The 27,026-nt window shown below is 37.4% G+C and overlaps 3 protein-coding genes across 3 annotated transcripts in view; 2 read left to right on the top strand and 1 right to left on the bottom strand.

Annotated features, from left to right (window-relative positions):
- Positions 1-52: 52 nt before the first annotated feature.
- LOC140135589 (grancalcin-like) lies at positions 53-25,139 on the top strand. The gene is made up of 8 exons (XM_072157129.1): positions 53-225; positions 10,436-10,474; positions 11,427-11,496; positions 18,597-18,640; positions 19,252-19,399; positions 20,369-20,482; positions 23,466-23,524; positions 24,054-25,139. The coding sequence occupies exons 1-8, from the start codon at positions 217-219 to the stop codon at positions 24,078-24,080; spliced, it is 510 nt and encodes a 169-aa protein (XP_072013230.1). The 5' UTR covers positions 53-216; the 3' UTR covers positions 24,081-25,139.
- On the bottom strand, positions 3,719-7,761 carry LOC140135588 (uncharacterized). Its single transcript, XM_072157128.1, has 5 exons — positions 7,173-7,761; positions 6,397-6,792; positions 6,109-6,241; positions 4,800-4,964; positions 3,719-3,801 (listed from the first exon to the last, which is right to left on the bottom strand). The coding sequence occupies exons 1-4, from the start codon at positions 7,576-7,578 to the stop codon at positions 4,808-4,810; spliced, it is 1,092 nt and encodes a 363-aa protein (XP_072013229.1). The 5' UTR covers positions 7,579-7,761; the 3' UTR covers positions 3,719-3,801; positions 4,800-4,807.
- Positions 25,140-26,606: 1,467 nt separating the features above from the next.
- The window catches only part of LOC140172435 (uncharacterized), an 885-nt gene continuing 465 nt past the window's right edge, over positions 26,607-27,026 (top strand). The window contains exon 1 of the mRNA XM_072195584.1: positions 26,607-27,026. This exon is cut by the window's right edge and continues 465 nt beyond it. Within this exon, the coding sequence (XP_072051685.1) occupies positions 26,607-27,026 (420 nt within the window).

Raw genomic sequence — 27,026 nt, 5'->3', positions numbered from 1 at the left:
ATAGCGTAGAGTCACTGAGCCTTTTAATTGATAACAATGCCCAGAATATTCCCTGCACAAATATAATGTTAGACGCTTTATATTATTTTTAAACTTTCATTGACAGCCGAGTTGTGTTATCGATAGCATACACAAACGCCACAGTACAGGATCCGAGACCAGGTTTACGTTACATTCATTCACTGCAAGAAGTCGTTCAGTTATATCTCCAGAAAAATGGCTCAAGTAAGTAAATCAACTAAAATAATACTGCGCCAAGGAAGTATCCTTTATGGAAAAATAATCACAATTCCAAAAGTGAACCATATTGGGGTAGATGCACTATCTACAGTACGACGGCAATTTCTTGACCTCTTTTGATCGATAGAAATTTTTTTCTAAATGTAACCAAATGTTGAAAATTTGGCCGGCAAACATGTTTTAGCGAAATAGCTCCAGAAATGGGAGACACATTTTTGCTTAAATTACGTACCATGATCACGGATAAGATACCAAACATTTGTGCAAAGAACAAAAAAGTTGAATTATATTGAAAATAAAGAAGCTTGAACATGTCCAAAGTAGCCGGGAAAAATTGCATGTCACGATCACCAAAATGGTTATATCTACAACAGTGAGTAAACGCCGGTCGTATGCTTTTCTGTAATGATTGATATTAGCTAACGTGAGCTTGTATCAAATTTTCAGCGAAAATGATTGGTGGAATAATCGAGTCGTAGGTTGGAAGGTTACTCTCAAAACGGCCCGTGTCGCAATCGTGTGCGTGTCCCGTTAGTATTAACAAGTGTCACTAGCAAAATAGCAGCCGGCCTTGTCCATTATATCGAATAATAATCGTCAGAATCGTCCAGTTGACTCCAGTGATATTTATTTATTCAAGCAAAATACTGCATTGACTTACAAAATATTGAAGTCAATATAAAAAGTAATATCACCTCATTTGACTGAACTTAAAAGCACTTTTAAAAATATTATTGTTGATCGAATCCCTGAATGAGAAATAAGAATGCAAAAGATACGAGTATGGTACAGCAGGTTGTGATGGTCAAGTGGTTAACGCCGTGGTTTGAATCCTACAGCATTTTGATTTTTTTTTCTCTTCTACATATTAAAAATGAGATGATTAAAATGAGATAGCGTCAGCCATAATTTACGAATTTCACTGATATTTTGGCATAATATTATTTGTAATTTTTACACCGTCCTTACACCCTACCCAGACATACACCTAATTGGAATCAGCGTATCGTTGTCTAGAGCAACTTTAATTATCTTCAATAGAACACCATTAAGCGGTCAAGATAAAAAAAAATGCTTTCTTTCATTTTACCTCATTATTTCTGCTTCAAATGATCAGAAACCCTTCCTGAAAGTTGTTTACTAATATCATGAATATTTTCATAATTTAAAAAAAAAACCGCTATGGTAGGGTTCGAACTTCCAACCTCCCGCACTACAGGCACGGGCTTAGCCACTACCATCACAACCTGGTAACCTATTCTCGCACCTTTTGCAATGTTATTTCTAATTCAGTGTCTCGTTCAACAATAATCTTTTATAAACTGTTTGTAAGTTCAGTCAAATGGCTTGAAATTACGTTTATATTGACTTCGATATTTTGTAAGACAGAGCAGTATATTTTATATGAATAAATAAATATCACTGTAGTCAACTGGACGATCCTGACAATTGTCGACAATTATTTATCGATATATGGACAAGGCCGGCTGTTAATTTTCCTGCTGACACTGGTCACTAATGATCACGCACGATTGCGAGGCGAAGCCATTTTGAAAGCAACTTTCCAACCTACGACTCGATTATTCAACCAATCATTTTCGCTGAAAATTTAATACAAGCTCAAGTTAGTTATTCCCTAATTCATTCTTCAAACGTGAATAAAGTATTTTCAATCCCGCCCTATACCCTCTTTGTATGATTAGACCTAATACATACTTAACCAATGATAATACTGGGGAGACACCTAGCATCGCTCGCAGGACACGCCATGGCCGTCCGTGTTCAGTATATGAAGAAAAGTAATGGTGACTTACCAAATCGCCGGCATGTCTTACCGGGGGTGCCCCTTGGCTGTCTTCAGTATACCAATCTCGAAATCCATGTACGAAGTTTTCTGCAATACTGCAACTCTTTTTATACATACCAATGCACTATATTCTCTGAGGCTTTTTATCATACAGGCACTACCGCCTCCTGTCCATTGAAACGTTAGAGGACTCAAGAAAGTTGATGGCGTCCGATGTCCGCGAGTAGATCCAGGTCAATGAGAGCACCTCTGTGCGCTTCATTCACTGCACGGTGCACCCGTGACGTCACCTGCAACAACCTCATACAAAACGTTTATTGGCTGACCATTGAAAAAATATTTATTCCCTAATTCATTCTTCAAACGTGAATAAAGTATTTTCAATCCCGCCCTATACCCTCTTTGTATGATTAGACCTAATACATACTTAAACAATGATAATACTGGGGAGACACCTAGCATCGCTCGCAGGACACGCCTCCCCCATATCAAGCAAAAAGAACGGGCAGCAACTGAAACGACAACATTATCTTGAAAGGTAATTTATTTATGTATCTTCCAATTATTATCAATGAAGAAGCTCCTTTTATATTATTAGTAATCTTACTCATATAATTAACCATTAAACATTTTGTGCAATAAACCACCGAAACTTCACAAGATCGTGCTTGTACAAAAATCTTTCATTGTTGACATCATAATAGCTGTATGTCTCACTTTTATAATACTCAATTGTTGGCATTGGATATTGTCCACAATTTACTAGGACCATGCACTTATCTATATACCTAGATTCAGCGATACGGATAATCTGTCTTTAAAACTGTCATTGATATATCCGTCTTTGGCATTTTCAGAACGCCAACGACCATGTTTTTGAACAGTCTATCTTGGACTCCAAAGTTGGCCGCCGCTGAAGCACCTCCGCTTCTAAGACTGTGCATTCCAAATTTCTTTGGTTCTAATCCGACTGCGTAAAGTGCCTCTCTGAAAAGTTCTAAACATCTCGAATAAGAAAGGGGTTGTGCTTTTCTTAATTTATGTATGTTAGATGTTTTGATGAAATTCGCTCTACGAAACAAAAAATCTTCATCTGTATCATCATACAATTTGGCTGCTGCCAGGTAACGCTTAAGCGCCGCAACAGGGCAGGTGGAAGTATTTGTTGCAGCAATCAGGACCCAGGCTCCCTGCCTAAAAATATCAGTCTTACTTTTGCATATGAATATGTTCACGTGAGAAACGTATAGGAAAACATCGCACCTACGAATATCCACCAACTCTTGATATCGGAGGAAACCAGCATAAGACAATAGAATCATTGAACATAATCTGATATCAATTAGAGATTCAGAATTGCCATATCTGCACATTATTGCTTTCATAATTTCTGGAGTGACGGGTTCCTTTTTAACAATAGGTTTGGCCAGTAACTTCTTGAGACCCAGTAATACATTACGAAGAAATTTTGAATCACATGGATTCAAACCTACTTTAGGATCGCAGTCATACCGCCATTTTATTGAATAAAAGGCAGTTTCCATTCTCGAATATGGTGCTTTACTCTGATAAAGATGAATCAAATATCTGCTAATGTCTTCACTAGACGCTGATATGGCATAGTTTACCTCGTTTTCATTACATTACACCAGTTCTGAAATGCTTCAAACCCTTTATTATACTTGTACGCCGTATTCTTAGCTCTCGATGAATCTAGAACTTTCTCCAAAATAGACGGATATGCGTCAGCCGATCTGAAAATATAATAAACAAGACTCATGTCTGTACATCACACGCAGTCCATCAACTGCCAAGTAAATCCTTATTAAAATCTTCATAATCTACTAAAATGACTTCAAAACCACCCGGTTACTCATAACCATATTCTTCCATTTCCAGTTATTATTGCTATGCAGCTACTGAGATTATATCTCTATGCCATGCGGCAAAAATCTCTTATGCCATGCGGCAAAATTCTCTTATGCCATGCGGCAAAATCTCTTATGCCATCCGGCAAAATGTCCACTCGTATACCAGACTATAAAGCAGTCTGAATCTCTAATTACCGAGCATGCTCAATAGCATTGACCTCAATATCAATCTAATCAAAAGCAGCCAATCTGACACATAAAACTGCATTTTTAAATTTTGGAGAACCAAAAATAGAGTTTTGATTTCTTCCTCGCATAAAAATGTGTGCTGGATCTTGAATTCTGATGACATTCTTCACTAAGGCCCGGAAGTCACTGTATTGTGAAAATAGTAATGGCCAAAACGCCGCTGAAGGCCATTCTGGAATTACTAAAGTTCCTGTGGCAGAACAAACTTGCACATGCCTCAATACTTCCCCAATTAGGGAAATTGGAGGTACCAACCAGTTGTTTTCAGCACTCCAATTAAATACAAAGGCGTCAACCCCGATGTACCTGGACACCAGACTTTCGAATTGAACTTTGGCAACTTGGCATTATAATCGGTGGCAAAACGGTCAACCGAATGAGGTCCCCATATTCCGTCAATGAAACTAAAAACTCTTTTGACACGCCCCAATCGTCTGTGTCCACTTCCCGACTTATAGCATCAGCCTGGACATTCTCGGCTCTCGGAACCCACTGTACTTCAAGTGAGATTGCTCTCTCTTTGCAAAAATGATATATTTCCAAACTTATAGTTTGCAACTCTGCAATCATACTGCCTTTACTTACAATCGACACAACTCCTTTGTTGTCTGTGAATATTTTCACTTTCTTACCGATCAACTTAGGGGCAAATGCTTGCACAGCTAAGTATAAAGACTTGATCTCTCTCCAAGTGGAACTTTTCCGCTCTGTTCCACTGTCCAGTTTCTATGAAATACCAACTGATCTTCTGTCCAAGCACCAGCACCTGTCTTACTTGCATCTGTGTACGCAACCACCTGTGGCATAGAGTATTCAAACAATAATCGCTTGTTAAGATATTCTAATTCACTTTTCCAAAAGAACAGCTCTTCAAATACTTGACTATCATGCGGTAAATTGTACGATTTATCCCAGTGACTACGTTTCACTACTTCATAGTACATGAATCTTGTCTTGAGTTGTGAAATTGCACCAACAACTGGATAAAGAGAAATGATCTTTCCTGCCAAAGAAGCCAATTTTCTGGCAGAGACTTGCGGCAGTGAAAATTGCAAGAGTTCAATATTGCATAGAATATCTGAAATTCTTCTATCTACTACCTTTATACACCCATCTACACTGGACCATGTGAGACCCAGCCAATCTAACTGCTGTACCGGCTCCCATTGAGATTTTTCTTTGTTTGGCACGAATCCTGCCTTTAAAAGGTCCGACTTTACACGAACGGCATTCTCAGCACACACTGCTTTGCTACTAGCTCTTCCCCAACCGTCGTCCAGGAAAAGTACAATAAAAATTCCACTGCTTCTCCAGTGATGAATCAAAGGTCTTAAACACTTGGTAAATAAAAATGGCGCCGATGTCAAGCCAAAGGGGAGATTTTGGAACGTATAATATCTATTACCAAAACCAAAATCCCAACTAAATCCGAGAAACGTTGTATGGGGTGGAAAAATATCAAAATGGTGATAACCAGACTTAAGGTCAAAAGAGAATAGAAAATCACCTTTCTGAAAATAAAGCAACGCAATGTTCCAGTCTTCGAATTGAATCTTATCTTTCCATAAATGTTGATTAACAAACCTCAGATCTAAAATAAGTCGCAGCTTGCCTGAACTTTGCTTGGCAACTGAAAGTGGATTAACTACATGTGGTAATTCAAAACACTCGTTAATTAGACCCTTGTTTAAAAGATCCAAAACTGCTTGTGACACAAATGACTTGTCGGATAAGGCCGACTTATTGTTCTTGAAGAATGCACGTGACGGCGTCTCAATAAACGGTAGTTTGTAACCATGCTGAATAACCTCAAGAACGAAACTTGGAGCCTTTATTTCTTCCCAGAATTTGATGGCATTCTTAAGCCTGCCTTTCACAATCGGCTCCGCGTTCCCCTGTTCATACTCAAAATAATTGTGCAAAAAAAATTCATTATCGTACCGTGCAATGTCTGCATTAAATTCTGAACCTGCTATAAGCAAGGAACTGTGAACACCATCCGGCTTTGTGACACCATCCATGGAGCTCTTTGTGACAGTCTCCTCTCCAACCCTCGACTGGGTAGAACAATTATCTGTTAACACAGAAAACATAAATGCAACAATCCAACATAATGACTATGTAACAATAATTGTCAAGTTCTATTGACTCAAACTATTAAAGACCTATCAAACCACTGAATATGCATTCTATAATTATGGTATATTTGCCTTCATAATATCTCCATACCTGATTCCACATAATTACTTCCACTGGCTCCCGGTGGAACTTTCTTTGTTTGTGTTTGCTGAACTTGCTCTGGCTGGGCAGTTTCGCCTCCAATGCCCCAGTTGTCCACAGCTGAAACAGTAATCGGACGATTTTGGCCCGCTTCTGGGGTACCATGTCTGGTTTCCTGAACTCCCAAATTCCGATCGATACCTCGCTTGATAGCCACGAAAAGATCATGAGACCCAACACTACCAGCCATGCTGAAATCACGGTTATACCGACCTCGCTTAGGATTTGGACGGGCGGTCACCTTTCTTTTTCTCGAGGCTCTCGCCTGCGCTTGACGAATTTTCTTTTCATCGTCTGAGTCGTCTGCAATGTCATCCCGTAAATACTCGTCAACCGCTTTCCAGCCTAATTATAGAATAATAAGAATGCCACTTTATTTCTTTTCAATACTCCATTCTTTTTAATGAATAGGCCCAAGATGCCTGGTAAAGCAAAGAAATGATGTAAACCACTGAACATAAAACTGTTACGCAACGACTGATTAATCCATGCGCATCAATTATTGATAGTCACCAGCGCAACTACTACGGGACTACAATAGACAATTACAATGATATATATCACCATGAATATAGCTTACCGCTGGTTTTTCCCGCGGTTCCTACGCATGATTGAACTTCAACAGGCTTACGTGCTCACGGCATGATAATCCAGAATTCATTGATTTTTAGCATACTGTACACAGTCCATTTCAACTGACTGAAATATATCTATTATACACTAACCTGCATCACTTTTATCTGCTATCCGTATTAATTTGTTGCGTTTCTGTACCTCTTCTATCACTTCTTCCACCGTATCTTTCCCTTCCCTAACTTCTCCTTCTTGAAAAGCACACACTGCCGCCTGTAGTTTGCTCACAACGCCCTGATTGAACTGAAATTGCGCCTGGTTTCCTTTTAATTGTAATTCGGATGACTTTTTGAATTTCTCGAATTCTGAGGAGGTTGCTGTATACTTTTTCTCGCTATCTCTCTTTATATTATTTATCGCACCTTCGAAATATGACTTCAGGCCTCCTACGGCCTCATTAATGGTTGAACTTATAACTTCCTTAGTAATAGTAGTAGTAGGACCAGAAACTGGCCTATTCTCCTGCTCTTCGCTTGGCCCCGCTTGTTCGTGCGACATAACTATAAGGCGGTGGCCAGAAATATCAATATGTGCTCAAGAAAAGTTGATGGCGTCCGATGTCCGCGAGTAGATCCAGGTCAATGAGAGCACCTCTGTGCGATTCCTTCACTGCACGGTGCACCCGTGACGTCACCTGCAACAACCTCATACAAAACGTTTATTGGCTGACCATTGAAAAAATATTTAATATTCTATCATTACAGAAAAGCATACGACCGGCGTTGGCTCATAGTGCAGATATAACCATTTTGGTGATCGTGACATGCATTTTTCTCATTTTTAGGCTACTTCGCGCACAATAAACATTCATTTTCTCCACAATAATTGGACTTTTACACGTTACTGTTTGCCTTATACTCATGTTTCATATCTTATCTATGGGCTCAATATGGAAATGAAGGGAGAAGCGACTCGTGTATTCCATTTTTTTTTATGTTTTCTGAAAAACCCTACTTGCCACCTGATTTTCAAGATTACGTTACGTAACAGCAGAGGTCACGCCGGTAAAAATTACCGGAAGTGAGCTAAGTTGCTGTCGTACTGCTAATCCTGCACATTATGATACCACATGAATCCAATATGACCTCAAGAACAAGAAGTTAAGTTACAAGCAATTGAATAGACGAAGGACCCGTTTTAAAAGTGACAAATTGGCCTATACAAGGCACAAAAAGATTCCAACAAGCGTAACAAAGTTTCTTCAATGAAGCCTTATTTATTTCAGTTTTTACTTCTCTGTAATTTTCATAACTTGCATTTTAGTAAGTAAGTAGTGGTTCTTGACTTATGATGTGCTGAAACAACATCACCTTTGTAAAAAGTTTTCAAAGTATATGATTTGTAGAATGAAGCAAAATATCAAGGTTTTATTAATAATATATTGATCTAAATAATGAAAATCGATTTGTTTTTTTCGATACTTCGACCAACAATACCTCGTCTGCCCTTATGTTTGCATTGGCATATGGCTTAATTTTTCTGTACTGAGCTATAACTAGTGGACTTGAAATGTTCTTCTTCTCTGTCAGGTGGTACAAAATGAGATTATGGGGGTGTAGAATTGTCATCCCTGGCTAATTCAAGATTTTCAAGGTCAAAGTTTATACAGGGGTCAACTTGCAGAATTGCGCATCTTTTTTTTAACCCATACCAAAAATGTTCATCTGATCCTAAGGATTCAGTAAATGTTGAGTTTGACATATTTCCAACTTACATACTGCAGTTACTGTCCGTTTTCCTGTACACAATACACAGTGCTCTCACCATTGACGCATGACCTCTACAAATAGTGTATGTTAGAAGTATAGGCAATTGCCTAGTTAACGTCACTGTGTGAAAAATAACCGGCCAATATTTAAAGTACTCTTCTGAAATTCTAGAAAATATAGTTTTGTAACATGTCCTAAATTTTTAGGTAATTTAGATGTTTGGAAATATTCGCACTTCGGTGTTTTAGTGTATGTTATAGGTAATAGGACATTGCCTTGTTAACGTCACTGTGTGAAAAATAACCGGCCAGTATTTAAAGTACTCTTCTGAAATTCTAGAAAATATAGTTTTGTAACATGTCCTAAATTTTTAGCTAATTTAGGTGTTTGGAAATATTCGCACTTTGGTGTTTTAGGAAGGATATGTAAACGACAGATAGCACCAAAAAATATGAAGAAATTATTTCCAAACCGTGTTACGGTCCACAGCCATTATGTTACTCATTTTCAAGAACGCTGGTTAACAATATGCACACTATTGTCTCATTTCGTGAACGAAGGCCCACACAGTATTGTTACCTTGCGTTTGATTTATAATTGTTCTCCCAATTGAAACTATAATACCAGCTCATTGCTCATTGCACAGGTAAAACAGAAACATGTGTAGTGTGGATTTAACCAGAGAAGATCTGATGTAACATAGTTGAGTGTTATCTTGGTTTAATATCTTTTAATGGGGTTTCAGTCCTGCAAAGGTCGTGGTGGATTAGACTAATTCCAATCAGCCGTCTACACTTCGCATGTACTTTGTTATGCTTCGTAGTGACGACTGATAATCTTCCAGTCCATATCATGACGGACTTCTGAAAAATATTCAATGCGACTTTGGTTGTGCGCGGTAGCGCGACTGACTAGCGGCGCCCGTGTACCGCGTCGCTGTACCGCGCCGCTGTGATAAGATCGCGCTCTGAACTTCTAAAAACAACAAACTCGGTCAAAAGGTCAATTTGGACACAACTGCGCATGCTCTATGCCACAGGAATCCTGTTGCAAAATCCGTCACTTTTTTTCCACGTAGTTTTCTCAGTCGTCAATCCAGACGGTTGACGACTGAGGGCAGCAGTCTAGTGGTGGATTCTACTGTGGACATGACTGCATCATGATCGTTTTGGAGTTATAAGCCAAATTGATCTCGTACGGGGGTGTGTTGTAAGTTGTTTGCCCTGGCTGCGCATATCCACATGTACCAGCATTGAGCCCTGTTTATATGCAGGGATAGTCCGTGTAGATCACTGGTTAGAGCGTTCGCCCGACAAGCGAAATGTCTGGGTTCAAGTTGGGCTGCGTGGTACTTCTTTCCGGTATATTGACATAATTTATCAAGAATTACGATTAGGAATCATTAATTTGATCTCGTGCGGTAGTTTGCAATGTTTGAATGTTTGTATGTTCTATTATACGATGCGTATGAGTAAGCCTCTTCCTTTGTTTGTACTTTAGACCTACAATTTAGCCGTTACGAGGCCCAAAGGTTCCATAATTCCAGGGTTATGACCAACCTTAAATTCAATTCACCATGTAAATTTATAATAGTTACGATAGGAATTATAGAAATTTAACCGTTCCATTACTCTTCTTTGATACAGGATCCACTTTGGGGATATTTTTCCGCTGTTGCAGGAGCGGTAAGTTGATTATTATTTCTTTTTTAGGCCTACGTGTCAATAGCGTGTAAGCCCGATGCCCTCAAATGGGGTATTTGGTACCAGTTGGTGGAGGGGTTAGGAGCGGCAAAGCTGCACTGCTACCAGAGATAGTTGACATCATGGGCTACACAAAAATACCTGATAGCAATTGAACCGGGTTAGCTTTTGGCGGGAAAAGGTCATCGAACTTTACACAGGGTCAAATTTGAAAGTTGCTCAAATAGTGTATTTGTTCAATGTATTCCTCTGGTCACAAGGGTTCAGAAAATGTATAGTTTGACCTACCTAAGACGTACCGTTCTTGAGCTATAACGGAAAATGTCAAAGGTCAAGTTTTTGGCTCTATGGGGGTCAAAACATCAAATTGCTCCGATTTTGCCAAAAGAGGTGTCAAATTGTTCATTTTGAATCAGTTTAAATATGGATAGGATTGCACTATCTAAGATAATTCGTTACCTAGGAACGCAGCAATATAGGTCAAGGTTTATTGGTAGTTTTTTTGGGGGGGGGGGGAAATTGTCACCAAAAAAATTTGCTCCACCTCTGACCAAAAAACAATTGCTCCGCCTGGACCCAGAAAGAAACAAAAAAGATTTGGTATCGAGGGTGAAAAACAAATTGTCACAGTTAGTGAAGCAAAAATAACCTTATAGACCTAGCTTTTAAATTGCACATTTTTTCGCTTCGCGAATTTGCTCCATTTTTCGTCATATAGCTTCAAACTGGTAAGTAGTGTGCGCATTTGTCTGTGAGCAAAACCACTTGATTCACTCTGCTTCACAAATTTTCACCCCAATGTCAAAAATAAATCTATGCCACGTGACTGATGGGAGCTATATATGATACGTTGGGATGGATCTGGGTATCATTTGTCGCTTTAATGTTGCGTATTTGGAATAACAATATTTAGAAAACATGCTTTTTCAAACAGGACCAGCAAATTGACGCTAAAGAACTACAACAGTGTCTCACAGCATCAGGAATCTCGGGAACCTATCAGCGTGAGTACATACTAAAACTCGCAAAATGATCATGTTTTTATGAAGTATACCTTTAGACGATTTATGCATCGTCTTATAATAATACAAGTTAACATCTTAAGTTCCTTGGACATCTGCATAACTTTACTCAGCAAACACACACACCCCACCCCCACCCCACGTGTAATTGCCTCTAAACGTGGACGCTATTGAGGACCATGCAAACGTGGTCGTCTGAATCCGTACTCAATCGACATACCGAAGACGTTTTCCGCCATTGTGTTTGTGTAGTTTTGTGTGTATGGAATTTAACCTAGTAACTGCGGACGTTATTCCTTATATACCGATAGAGGTCGTATTTCGCAAATACATTATAGACATGCATTTGCGGTCGTTTGCAGGCCTCTAGAAACCGAGGACGGTCCTCATTGCAGAGTGGTCCGCGGTTTGAATGTGAAGTGAGCCTGAAGTGCGAGTGTATGTCCTCGTTTGCTGGCAAAAACAAATGCACACATACCACCACCACCACCACACCCCCGTTTAAAACTTTATAAACGCCTTCTAGTTTCGGTCAAAACGTTTTAATATCGGGTTGTCAAGGTCATAAAACCATTTTAAAAGTTTTGCATGAAACAATTTTAAAATGTTGCCAAAATGTTATTGCAAAATACTTTATCAACACTTAAAATAACATCGTGTTAGAATGTTTTTGCATCAAGTTTTTAAAATATCTTCTGAATGTTATTAAAACGTTTTATACCCGTTATATAACTCGACATTTGAACGTTTTCTCTAAACCGTTACGTGTTTTCTGGGTATCATGTCAACAGGTCAACATCATCTCTTTCTGTAATGAAAGTAAAATGGTGATGGGGACGGTGTTTCACTCTATTACGTACAGTGATCATGGAGATCACTATAATTGACTAAAATGGCCAGAAAATTTAAATAGGGTCAATACGCCTATTCTCGGTCACACGCCTATTCTCGGTCAGTTAGCGATTTGAACAACCGCTGACGATCGTTGCTTTAATTTCAGCCGTATCTTCCGAACGAATCATTTAGCCGTACCGGTGCTGCAGGTTTTGGTGACTTTTTAATATCACGGCAGCACAGTTCACCTCAAATGATAGATTTTGAGATTGTATGGTGACCTGAAATATCGGCATTAAAAAAAAATAATGACGTCATTTAAGAGGGGATATTGTAATATAATCAGTGATGCGAAATTGTACATGCATTTTAAAGCTGTAATTTTAACAAGTTGATCCACCTGCATCGTAAATAACACCATAGCAAATGATTGGTGTTGTGTTTATGTAAATTCCCATAGAAACAGGGGTGTCTGAGAATAGGCATACGAATTCCGTTGGCATTCCTATTCTCGGTCAGTGTTCCCAAGTATGAGCTATGTTGACATTGTTGTTGCCATGTGTCCTACAAATGATCATGCATGAGCAGGGGAGAGCGGGGAGTGTTCGCCCTAGGGGCAGGTTCGCCCACCCCTTGTTTCTCAGCACTAGGGCTATCGGGGGATTTGGTGATGGCAAAATTAGGTGACACTAGTCATTATAAACTTCTCATATTAGCTACGCGACATATAGGGACGTGTTCATCGAACTGCAGCCAAAACAAAAAAAATACACCAAAACGTAATTTTTTCTTGCATTAATAATGTTGTATTATCATTGATACATAAATACAGATGGTTTTAATGGAAATCTGTATTGGGAACATATGGGATTTGTCAAAGATTTAATGCAGTTATAAACACACTATTCGATTTGTATTTTGCATACCCTAAAGAAAATACAAAAATGTGTTCAAGGGCACGTTCGCCCTTTTGAGGATGGGGCATGTTCGCCCTATATCTTCCCCAGGCGGACTTACCCCAAGCTGCAGGGCGGACCTGCCCCATCAGCGTATTATGCAAAATATTGATAATTATACCATTAAACAAGGTAAAACTGCTGAAAAGCATGTTTTTTAAAGTTATGTGGTATCAGTATTATTCATACCACCGTTTATGTCCTAATCAATAATCCCCCTGAAGTTGTAAACACGATACGTTTAAGCTCACTTTGGACCCCCTACATTTTACCCTGACCCGACCCCTGCAACAAATTTAGTGATTCCCCAGAAGAAAATGAATGCCCTTTATACTCTTGCTAAATGTTTGCATTGAATATGTTATTGTTAGGCGATGTTTAAACCTTTTTTTTTGTGATTAGGGTGAACTTACCCCACCATATGGGCGAACGTGCCCCAATATGGGGCAAGTTCGCCACTTTGCAAAACTTTTTTGTTTGCTCTATCCTGTTGCTATTGTAAGGCCTATAGTTCTGGGATTGTGGTCGTATATAGCTAAGACATAGGACTTTCACATGGGCTAATCAGGTCATCCCTAACCTTAAAATTGACATCGCTAGGCTGGTCAGAAAAAAATAGGGCGAACACTCCCCGCTCTCCCCCACATGAGAAGTGTTGCATTTTGCTCTGCAGGCTTAAATTAGGCCTATAGCCATTTGTCGAATACAAATGAGCGAGGAGAAATTATTTGTGACCGCCCGCCCCTCCCCTCCTCTACCCCTTACCCCATCCCGTAACCTGTCGTATTTTCGAGCTTTTTCGGTCGGAAAAATTGGGTCAACAATGTCACATTTCTGGCGGCAAAAATGGTTCCTGCCCTGGACCGAGAAAGGCGCTATAACTGACTTGCGCAGATTACATACACTATCTCCTCGGGCCTACACGTGCTATTAGCGCAATTTTGTCTTTACTTTATATACATGTTAGCACAAATAGCATCGCTATTTTCATGGATATGCTATTTGTGCAATTGACAGTGTTATTTTTGAGACTTAGAAAAAAACCATTAGGGACATTAAAAATAGCTTTAAATGTTAATTTTAGCGCAGTTATCATGGTTATGCTATTTTTGAGTTCTCCTATTACTTGGAGGGGTGTTATTAGCGCTGTTGTGCTATTCTTATGGTTAGACCTTATAGCGTGCTATTAGCGCTATGGTGCTATTCTTAAAATGGTTAGGCCTTATAGCGTGCTATTAGTGCTATTGTGCTCTGGAAATTGTTTTGGCCTTAGGCGGCATATAGCTCGTTATTATCGCAATAATGTTATTTATTATCGCAATAATAATTCTTGTAAACTTGGAGGGGTGTTATTAGCGCTATTGTGCTATTCTTAAAATGACCTAGACCTTATAGCGTTCTATTAGCGCTATTGTGCTATTCTTCAAGGGGGCACAACACTAAATCCTTTCGCATTTGGTGTAACCTTGTATAGTTCCGGTTAAAACTATATAGCGCCTGAGCAAAATGTATCAGCCTCTCGTGGGTACTAAATTCAAGTGAATCGTGCTTGTTTTTATGGGAACAACAGAGTAGGACCTCAACATTAAAAATCTATTCAATAAATGTTTCAAATCGATTGTGAATTAGTGACAGGCTGTCGGAATAAAATCAAGGCCGGAACTGGTAAGGAGGCAAAATTGTCGGCTGAAATTTGTGAGGGCGCTGTTTAGGTGCCCGTAGCGCAAAAATTTTGACTTTCATCGCTTGGATGCTAAATTGGTCAATTTGGCGCCCCTAAGGTATGTTGCCCCCCCCCGTAGTTACGCCACTAATCGATCTGCAGTGGTATTGATACCAAAATGAATTCATTTTCATCAGTAAAACGTGAGTTTTGGTGATTTGTATGTCCCCTACCCTTAATATTGTTATTATTTTATGTTGCTACACATGGAAAACATTTTATGTCTATCTACCTGACAACTAATGGTTTAATTGCTTTTAAAATAATTACTAGAAAGTTAGAACAACCAATTAGCTACATATTGATACCAAAATGAATTCATTTTCATCAGCAAAGCTTGAGTTTTTCGTGATTTATATGTCCCCTACCCCTTAATATTGTCATATTTTATGCTGTTAGATATGGAATATTAACATATTTCTCATATATTATGTTTAACTACCTGACAACTAATGGTTTAAATGCTTTTAAAATAATGCTAGAAAATGAGAACAATCAAATAGCTACATATTGATACCAAAATGAATTCATTTTCATCCGCAAAACTTGAGTTTTGGTGATTTCAATGTCCCCTATCCCTTAATATTGTCATATTTTACGCTGTCAGACATGGAATATTAACATTTTCGTATATTTTATGTCTATCTAGCTGACAACTAATGGTTTAATTGCTTTTAAAATAATACTAGAAAGTTGGAACTATCAATTAGCTACATATTGTTACCAAAATGAATTCATTTTCATCAGTAAGACCTGTGTTTTGGTGATTTGTATGTCCCCTTACCCCTTAATATTGTCATATTTTACGCTTCTACACTTGCAAAATGGATATTTGTTACATTTTTAAGTCTATACAGCTAACAACTAATGGTCATTTTGCTTTAAAAGATTACAAGAACCAAATAGCTATGTATTGATGCCAAAATGAATAAATTATAACATGTATAATGAATAAACATCGAGTTATGTTGGATTGTATGTCCCCTACCCCTTAATATTGTCATATTTTACACTGTTACACATTGGAAAATTAACATTTGTTCACACTTTATGTAGACCTGATGGTTTTTCTGTTAAAAATAATACTGGAAAGTTAAAACAATCAATTAGCTACATGTTGATACCAAAATGAATTCATTATTATGAGTAAAGGTTGAGTTATGGTGGTTTTTATTTCCCCTAACCCTTAATAATACCACATTTGACATGGTTATACATGAAAAATTAACCTTTTCTCACATTTTATGTCTATCTACCTGACAAATAATGTTTTTTTTTTGCTTTAAAATAATACTAAAACATTTGAACAATCAATTAGCTACATATTAATTCCAAAATGAATTCATTATCATGAGTTGAAGTTGAGTTATGATGGTTTATCTTGCCCCTACCCCTTAATATTGTTACACACGCTGCTACATGTGGAAAAGTAACTATTTTTACATTTTCAGTCTATTTTCCTGACAAGCAGTGGTTGATCTCACCCCGCACATATAAATATTCAAAATATTATATGAATGGTAACTTACCAAACAAATTTTGTTAATGGAACTTATATAGTTCAGATGAGTGATATATTTTAATATGTTAGAATTGTTTTACGTGTCTTAAAAGACACGTAAAACACCCCAACCCCGAACCCTATACACACCCCACACCCACATACACACCCCACCTACCCCAAACCTACACAACACAAACCAACATGCACGCAAACATGCACTTATATAAATACTTGAACCAGAACATCAATGTTTGCCTAGACATGCTAGATATGCTTGATATTAAAAACAAAATTAAAAAATGGAGCTTAATTAATTTTGAAAATAGAAATTGGCACAATAGTAAAATTTGAAGCCAGTGCCATAAAAACACCCACCCTACGCATTGTTGTGAAAAATCTGATTTTCCACTAGTGTATGGACTGGCCACTTCCAATCATGATCTAATGAAACCTAGGTTTGCTTTCAAATAATACTAGAAAGTTAGAACAATCAATTAGCTACATAGTCATACCAAAATAAATTCATTATTATAAGTAAAAGTTGAGTTATGGGAATTTATATCTCCCCTACCCCTTAATTTTGCCCTATTTTTTGTGATTTTATGTGATTATACGTCCATATATAAAATGACCTGTAAAAAAGGTGTTACCACAATTTGAGACCACTGCCTACCTAGCAGTGATCTAGAGGTTCCATACTAACTACCTCCGGTGTCAAACCTTGAATGTAGTGGGGGTGCACGAACGCCTTATTTAGGGCCCTGTGTGATCTTGCTCCTGGACTAGTCGGGCGTGCCACCGCATTCCGCTGTGCGCTCCCACAAAATAGGACCACCTCGGACCCCGATCGGATGGTACGAAAATTTTTGCCAAAAAACCGTTTTGAAAGGATCGCTCCTTGTCAATATATCTGAGAATACTGCACGCGTATTTTTTATTATGCGTTTAAGTTATCAAAACCGCATCATACCGATCAACAAGGCTTCCAAAGAGAATGACCGAGAATAGGTATAGAAAAACTATACGGTGACCGAGAATAGGAGTTTAGTGACCGAGAATAGGCGTTGTCGTCAACTTTGACCTTTTGACCTTGTACTTCCAATACAAGTTCAATGGAAGATGTCATGCAGGGTATGTTAAACCGGATGTTGTGGGGAATACACGTTCCCATATTAAACTTTTATAATTATTTACACAAGAAATAGAGCGGGTTGTTTCTTAAGTGACCGAGAATAGGCGTATTTACCCTAGTAAATTTCACTCTGGAAAAGGAGTGTCTGGAAAGAGTAAAGAAGACATTTTTACGCAGTTACCATGGTTACGGCCTATACCAAAGGAAAAAAACATTTTACCCAAGAACACTTCAGAATGCAAAACACACTGTTTGTATAAGTTGTCAATATTTTAATCATGATTGGACAATGTTCTTGCATATAAACAAGAATGCATACAATCAAATGACAATGATTTGCTGGATAATTACTTAATCCGGCAGTCTTCTTGTTGTTATTGATTGTGTAAAAGTTCGATTGTACGCAATGTACCGTACAGTTGATATTCTGTTTCAAACTTGTCAGGCGAAGACCTCTGTTGACTTATATAATATATCCTTTGCGTACAAAATCCCTGCACAGATGATAATTTCCAAAAGGTCCTGCTTTTACTTTCATAGTCACTTTCTTCAGGAAATATGCATTCATCCATTCTGTTTCCACTTCAACATTAAGAGATGCGTTGTTTCATAAACCGGATGTCAACAAGTCGAATAAAACTGCATAATTTGACATTGTTTATGTTGATTTTTAAAAAATCAATGGCCATGGTCACTACAATCAGTACTATATAGCAGAGCGTACCGGTACAGTTTCATCATGGATCTGCATTGGTAGGGCTATAACCTGCTGGTTTAGGAAGCCTGACCGCTAGCCAAACGGACGTTACTGCCTTACTGGCATGTTATTCCACGCAGTCAAAATATCATATGAGTGAAGCATATAATAATACAATAATGCTTTAGTATTTACATGTTCTTTTATTTATTTATTTATTTTTTTTATGATTTCAGCATTCAATTTGGAAACATGTCGTATAATGATAAGTATGCTGGATGTATCCTTTAATTCTTGTACATATCTGACACATGTATTAAAATGTGTCGTGAAAGTTTTACGTCTTGTGAATACTCTCAATCATCTGGGAATCGTAAAAGAGAGAATGAATTAGAATCTTGCCCACAGATTTTCCACATACCTTGGGCCAACCAATGTAGCGGTCAGTACCACTAACCTTCAGGTGGATTGTGATCCAGGGGGAAATCACATATATGGGCACGCGTCATGTGCCTGTCAATAGACCCCCTTTTCTCAGCAAATCAGCCACCCAATGACTCCCTTTTTCATCAGCTTTTTTTTGCGCACGCGCTTCCTGGTAAATTAAATTTGCCATGATGTAATGCATCTTTAAATGGATCTGGCTTGTGATTGGTCGCCCAGATCTCGTGATTATTTAAATCCTCCGGGCACGTGCCATTACCACTAACTACAGCGTACACAACTATCTGTGGAATTTGCGGCGCTTTCTGTTGGCGCATGGAAGTAGTAGTCTACTACTTCCATGGTTGGCGCGAAACTTAAACTCTCACGTCTAGCGCATACTTCCATGCTTGGCTTGGTCCTGATCATTGCGCATCAACATTTCCTTAACTTATGCCTTGATAACAGAGGGACTATTCCGGCAAGATGGGTTTCAATGAGTTTAAAGAATTATGGGGTGCTTTGAATCAATGGAAAACGACGTTCATGACTTATGATCGCGATCGCTCGGGTACAGTGGAGCCTAATGAGCTGCATCAGGCTATCACAAGCTGGGGTAAGTAATTGATGATCAAAACGAATAACATTCAATAAAATACTATATTTAAGGGCTCTGGTAGCAACGTTTGGACAGTTTTTGTGGGACATGAGAGCACATCAGACATATTGAATTGCATTCTGAATACAAAGAATGTCCTTTTGATATCAAATAATTTTGATTTTTTTTTAATTTGCGATATAATACACATGTTATGGCAAATGATTAAAAATTGATACTTTTTGAATTAAACGTTATAAATCTAACTTGTGTACTTAAAGTGTATGTGGCTGGGAAGAAAAGCCGACGATCAATTTAAAATTTTGACCTTTCGTATTGACGATACGGAATTTTCCCCAAAACACCAAAACACTTTAGGTCTTTTGGGGAAAAAATGTATATCTTCAATATGAAAGGTCAAAATTGTCAATTGATTGCTGGCTTTTCATTCCAGCTACATTCACTTTAAGTACATATCATTTAATTTAGAAAGCTTACTTCGAGGACTGTTAAATATCAAATATCAAATTTTAACAATTTGTCCTGAAATTTGCATTATATCGTATTTTTTAATAATAAAATATTTGATATCAGAAGGACATTCCTCATTTTCAGAATGCAATTCGATATATCTGATGTACTCTCAGCTCCCACATTCCTTAAGATTCTGCATCAAACATGCAGTGGTCTACATTCGCTAGTCCCAAGGCCCGCTAGTACCCAACCATAAGCATAACCCTAAACATAACTCTAACTCTAACCGTGCCAACTGTTGGACTAGTGGACATATTTTGGACTAGCGATCTTTTTTTCAGACTATAGAACCTTATGTTCAGACTAACGAATCTAACGAGAGGGTCCGAGTACTTTTGTAATGAAAAGAGCTGAACTCAAAGTGAACGTTTATTTGCATTTCCCATATTAAATCGGGAATCAAATAATAAACTTTTCATTAACTTTTTTAACTTTAACTGGTTCTTGTTTTAGGTTACAACCTCAGCCCTAATTGTCTTGCACTACTTGTCAAGCGGTATGGCCAAGATGGCAGAATACCCTTTGATGAATTTGTGTCTTGTGCGGTGCGTCTGCGATTAGCAACCGGTAAGAACTTGACTTTTAAACATATATGTTTCCACATTATTATTTTATATTTAAACTAGACGCAGTTTCTAGAAAAGTCCACTATTTGGGAGAGGCAGAGGCAGAAGAAACGAGCGAGAAAAGGGAGGTGGTGCAAGAGATTGAGAGGAGAGAGGGAGAGAGAAGGGGAGAGAGAGTGAAGAGAGAATAGAGAGACGTACAGAATACCAGGTTAATGAAATTATTTAATCTCAGATTCTAATCCGTATTACGTCTTTGAAAGCTATAATCTGTAGGTCTATGGTTAATGTTGAACTACAGTAAGCCAAAAATTAAGGTACCAGTTGTGTTTACCCCTGTATATCCTAAATAAAGACAAATATGTCAAAATTAAAACAAGCAGCTGATATCTGAGCTCTTTAGCTCCGATTCAAGACCTAAGAGACGGTGATCTAAAACCTACTGAAGATACGAAACTAAAAGTTGCACTTTTGTGTTCAAATCAATGAAAGCATGACGCTAGTTTTAACGTGCTTATCAATGGAAGCACGGCGCTAGTTCCCTTGTTCGCGGAACGGTTTACTAGTATGTACAAATCAATAGCGCATGCAATGGAAGAAACTGCAACTTTTAAATTGGCACCTTCCTTGGGGTTTTGGATCGTCGTGTCTTTATTTCTTGAACAATTACAACGAACAAGGTCTTAAATTCGAGCTAAAAGATTATTATGACATATCTGTCTTTGTTTAGGATATACAGGGGGTTAACATAACTGGTACCTTAATTTTTTGGCTTACTGTATAACTAAACGTAAATGAAGAATTGAACTTTTGTTCACAACACATAAAGTTGCTCTCCTGACATTTTCGGTTGTTAAGACTACAACCTTCTTCAGCAGACTGATCCAGTTCGTTGATCGATTTGACGACTCTTGACTTGTGACGTCAGAACTGGATCGTAGACTCTTGCTAAGTTGTAGCCCCCTCCCCTCCCCCCCCCCTTATTCAAAGAAGGTTGGTTGGCCCGGATGTGAATGGCCTCTTTGACTCCTCTGTCGAAGTACCGTGGTCCTCTGTCGAGGATTTGCACTTTCTCTAGGTCCACGTGATGTCCTGGGGACTCTTATGTGTATCTGCTGAGATGCCTCGGACGAGGTGGAGCTAGGCCGCCTATGCTCAAGGAAACGTGTTTTTAGAGATCTGCATGTCTCTCTAATGTATGATTCCGAGCAGATCGAGGCGAAGTACAAGGTTGTCAGTACCCAAATTTTGTTTTTGTTTACGTTAATTAGTTTCAAAAACACTGAATGCTCCCTGCGAGCTAAACAATGAGGAAACAGTCACAATACACTACAATACAATCATGTGTCCGAGAAGCCTCAGCCCTGAGTCTGGTATTCGGTCACTGAATTAACTATCATTATACCTGACAGGCATTCAATATCCTATATAGAGAATTAGATTCAGGATTTTCAGTCAGAATCGTGGATCAATAACCGGGAAATCTCCCAATTTTTCTTTAATAAAACCATTGGTTTTCTAGGAAACTACCGGAAGTTTTCCATTAATCATTGCATTGCTTTATATGGGACAGAAAATCCGCGGGAACATTTCAAAAGTCACCCAATTCAGCTACCAAATCGTGGGTTTGACCACTCTGTCCAGACTATGAACATCTCATTTTGTCACACATCTTGAAGTGTCACCAATGTCAAAATTTACTCAAAATTCGGTGAAATGTCCTGTTATGAGGTCAACATCTATATACCTACCCAGCAAACACAAAACGTTTTCGACATCATTCGCAAAAGGTTATAAACGGTTGTCAGAAAACGTTTAAATGTCGGGTTATATAAAGGGTATATTAAGAGTATAAAACGTTTTCATAACTTTACAAAAACATTTTTTGATAATCTACTGCTCAGCAAACAAATATGTTTGACAGAAAACGTTTAAATGTCGGGTTATATAAAGGGTATAAAAACGTTTTAATAACATTCCAAAAACATTCTTGAAAACTTGATACAAAACATTCTAAACAAAATGTTATTTTGGGGTTGACAAAATATTTTGCGAAAAATGTTTGCCCAAAATATTTTCAATAACGTTTTCATGACCTTTATATAACCCGACATTTAAATGTTATTAAAAGGTTTTGAAAAAACATTTTAAGAACATTTCTGTGTTTGTTGGGTTCAAATATTTCAACATAATGTTATTTAAGTATTAACGCAATATTTGGCAAAAATGTTTGCAACAATAGTTTACAATAACATTTTTTGAAAACATTTAAAAATATTGTTGCAGTGTGTTTTCATACAAAACGTTTTAAAACGTTTTCATGACCTTTATATAACCCGACATTTTAATGTTATTAAAACGTTTTTACCTAAACCAAAAGCCAAAATATAACTTATTTAAAACGTTTTTAAAACGTTTTTGTATTTGCTTGGTAATATTATAACCAACCAATGGCTACAAAACATTGACCTGCCACACACCTTAGACATGTACAATGTATGTGACCCAATGAGTTTGTATGAACCTATTATAGTGGCCATTCTCTCATTTACATAATAATGACAATGATATTGGTCTGCACTGGAATGAGTGGATATCATTTATATACCAATCAATTCAAATAGTGAGTTTTGGTTTTGGTCACGCGGTTTCCTATTATCTTGCCTAAGCTCTTGACTGACATGATTATCGATATCTTTGTTTTCTACCCTTTGTTAGAAACTTATAATTTGTAGCAAGGAGATTCGGTTTTCATTTCAGTTTGTTGTATAAACGTGTGAAGAAGACAATCACTTGGTTTGAAGTTACCTAATCTAAGTAAACAAAAGAAATATTTAAATTTCGTCCCAAATTTGATTTTAGAGAACAAGTTTATTTACGTCTTTTATACGTTTCTTTAAGTAACCTTAAGGGCTAGGCCTTATAAAGCCTATGACCAAACTAAACGAGGTTTTTTCTGTTCCCATTTTGTTTTGTTCTTCCAGATCAATTCAAACGTAGAGATACATCTCAAACTGGAAGCGCTCAGTTTCTATATGATGACGTGAGTACTGGAATATAAGGAACTCATAATATCATTTAAAACAATTGACTGCTATATTAGATTTTTAAACAAAGAGGCTTTTGTATGAATTACCTATATAAATAGGCATTGGCCTTTTTCGAGTTATGGCGTACGCAATAGGAGGGCAGTCTTCAATGTGGGTAAAACCCGGGAAATTCAAAATACTTTACCCATTTCATGCAGCGCCATAGTATTGTATTCGCCATATCTCGAAAAGGCTACTATAGTTTTAGGCCTTTGACTCCAAATTTGCCACAAAGAAGTGGACATTTTCGTGATTTGAGGTATTCACTCTGGGAAAAAAATGTGTAGGGGAAATCCCACACCCCACTAGTGCTGCCAGTGGTTTGAAGATGTGTTGGGGGTACTTCAGGTGGCAGTGTGTCCGGGGAGTGTGTGAAGTGAAGGTATGAGGTTGGGTTCTTTCAATTTCTTCATTTATTCAACTTATTTTAGTGAGAAAGTTAACGTCGTTTACCATATTTTGTTTATCCCTTTGCTTCTACAGTTTATGCAAGTTGTGATGTACATCTAATTATACAACGTGCGTCTGTGAAGATGGATTAAAGAAACAGAGGATAATACAACTTTCTATATCTTAACTATAGGGGATTTAAAAATTTAAATCGAAGGCAGATATATAGCTTATAATTTATAGCATACATATAAGTAACACTGGAAAATACACCTTATTTTTACAATATAGGCCTATATAATAAATAACATTTATACGAGGCATTTTGAAAATGCTATAAGCATGCTTTAGACGGATTAATTGAGTAATACAAAGGATACTTATCAATATGCCTTTTGTTTGACGCCAATCGGACACAGGATAGGACACACAGTTTACAAAATCCACACATATTAAATTTCTTTGTAATGTTTTGTTTTTATCAATAATCAATTTAGTTAATGAACTAAAACATGACTTGAAAGTGCTCATTTATACAATGTATGTACTTCTTATATATTGCTAAAAACAATTAATGCATAACATTTTTATTTAACAGTATTGCACGCTCCTCCATTCATTCATTCATTCATTCATTCATGCATTCACTTTATTTATACACGGTTACATGTTCAAAAATATTTGTTCTTCCACACGTCCGTCGTGTAAAACATTAAACATAAAAACAAGAGTAAAAGATAAATATATAAAAGAACATTATTATATACAGGTTATTACAAAACATGATAAGAGATCGTTTTAAAAACAATTATCTTACAGATGTAAAGAACTTTAAGAAAAAAATACATAAATCTTTAAATAATTCAAAGTTAAATTTACAATTTTTCAAAATAATAACACCAAAATTTCACAAATTACACAAATAATATCTTGTTAAAACATAAAACATATGTTATAAAACATTATGTTGAGATGGATTGCATTTAAAAATAATGTTTGTTAAGTAACCTGTTTTGAAATTGCGAAATATTGCACGCTTGTTTAGTCAAATCAGGAAGAGCATTCCAGCATGACCTTTTCTTGAACTCTGTTCTGTGTTTTGGGATGAGAACGTTTTTGTGGCCCATGAGATTGTATCTATTTGTCAGATAGGAAGGCACATGGTTATTCATTATTTTATACATAGTACTTGCAAGGTGATTATCATGCCTTTCTCTTAAATTGGAATACAAGGGATAGCGACTTCATTTTGATATAATATAGTTCAATTTTTTAACAAAATTTTAAAATTGTTCAAATTCTATCCGCACCTTATATCGTTGGCCTTTCTCTCTCTTTCTCTTCTTTTCCCCTTTTTTCCATCTCTCTCACTCTTATTATTTTGCCCTGCGCTAGGGGGGGGGGGGCGGGGCCAAATGGGGCGTACAAGCCTGGTTTTACCTTCTTTTCAATATGTTGTACATGGTCATTCCATGACAGATTTTCGTCAATTATGAAACCAAGATGTTTACATTTTTTAACACGAGCCAAGCTTGGTTCCATTAATATGAACATTTATGTTCTCATCGTTAATCCTACATAGTCTCTGCTTAGAACCCATTACAAGAAGTTCTGTTTTGCGTACATTGAGACTCAGTTTGTTACGTATAAGCCAATTAGATACATTTTTCAAATCAGTATTAAGGGTACAATTTAAGTCATTTACATCTTTACAGACAGTGTCATCTGCATACATACTTACTTTAGTTCTAAAAGATACTACATTCGGGAGATTATTGATGTATATAATGAACAATAATGGTCCAAGAATTGACCCTTGTGGAATTCCACACACAGTCTGCTTGTTTTGATGAGATACCATTAATAGATACACTACTGATGTGTGACCTATTTAAAAAGTAATCTTTAAACCACGCTATACATTCATCATCGAGATCATACAATTTCAATTTATCAATTAAAGTTTCATGGTGCATACTGCATAGTATCTAAGGCTTTTTTAAGGTCCAATTAACATAGCAAGTCCTATGACGTTACCCTTATCTATTACATCGAACCAGTCATCGGTGACATTAAGTAAAGAAGTCTCAGTACTGTAACCCGGCCTAAATCCTGACTGACAACTGTACAGTTTTCCCTTATGATCATAAAGCTGGTCAAATACTCCCACCAAAACTCAAGAATATTGGTTTCAATTTTGGTCAAAGTATTCCCATAGACATGCAAATAATACATGCATAATTAATTAGCCAGTTACCCTACTTTGTATATCCATCATCAGTGATCGTTACCAAAGATCCTAAAAATAAATACTTCGAGATTGTGCTATGAGTCGGCAGGAAGGAACGCAAGCCGGCTGCAGTGCTGGGACAAAGACTAGAACTGAACTTGAAACAAACTTTACACGCATGTCTGACTAAATATTGACCCACAATATTGAATACATAATGCACTGTATCCGTCCTGACCTTGACACAACTTGACTGTGCACGTACTGAACACAGCTGTAAACAACTAGCTATAGTGCACGAACTGCCTCATATGGTTACATAGGAATCTTTCTTTATGAAAATTTTAACACAAAATCTACATCAAAGGGTCCATTTAATTGTGTATGGTGTACAAAGAAGCCACTTAGCCACCAAAATGTCGAGCAACGAAGCCATACGACGAGTATATATTTGGGCTCTACCACGCACAATGGGAACAGCTTTAGTGAAATGCTTGAGTTACATCGATGACATCCAAATCGTATACGAGCCCTGTGTTAGTGCGTATAATTACGGTCCTGATGCCAACATAGAGCAAAAAGCTAGACTCGCCAAATTCATAGAAAAGGCTAGCGCCAATAAAATGGACTCGGAGAACGCTTTTGATGATAGTACATGTACTTATGAATGGGTGAAACAACAACTAGAGGCAGATTATCCCGGAAAGAAGATTCTTCTGGCTAAAGACCAAGCAAATAACATTATGTACGACAAGTATAATATGCTCCCATCTGGATTTCGATATGCTTTTCTAATTCGACATCCGTATAGAGTGTGGCTATCATTTAAATCTATG

This window comes from Amphiura filiformis, chromosome 16 (assembly GCF_039555335.1).
Source record: "Amphiura filiformis chromosome 16, Afil_fr2py, whole genome shotgun sequence".
In the NCBI taxonomy this organism is placed as follows: domain Eukaryota; kingdom Metazoa; phylum Echinodermata; class Ophiuroidea; order Amphilepidida; family Amphiuridae; genus Amphiura; species Amphiura filiformis.
This window is presented reverse-complemented; position numbering and strand designations above follow the sequence as displayed.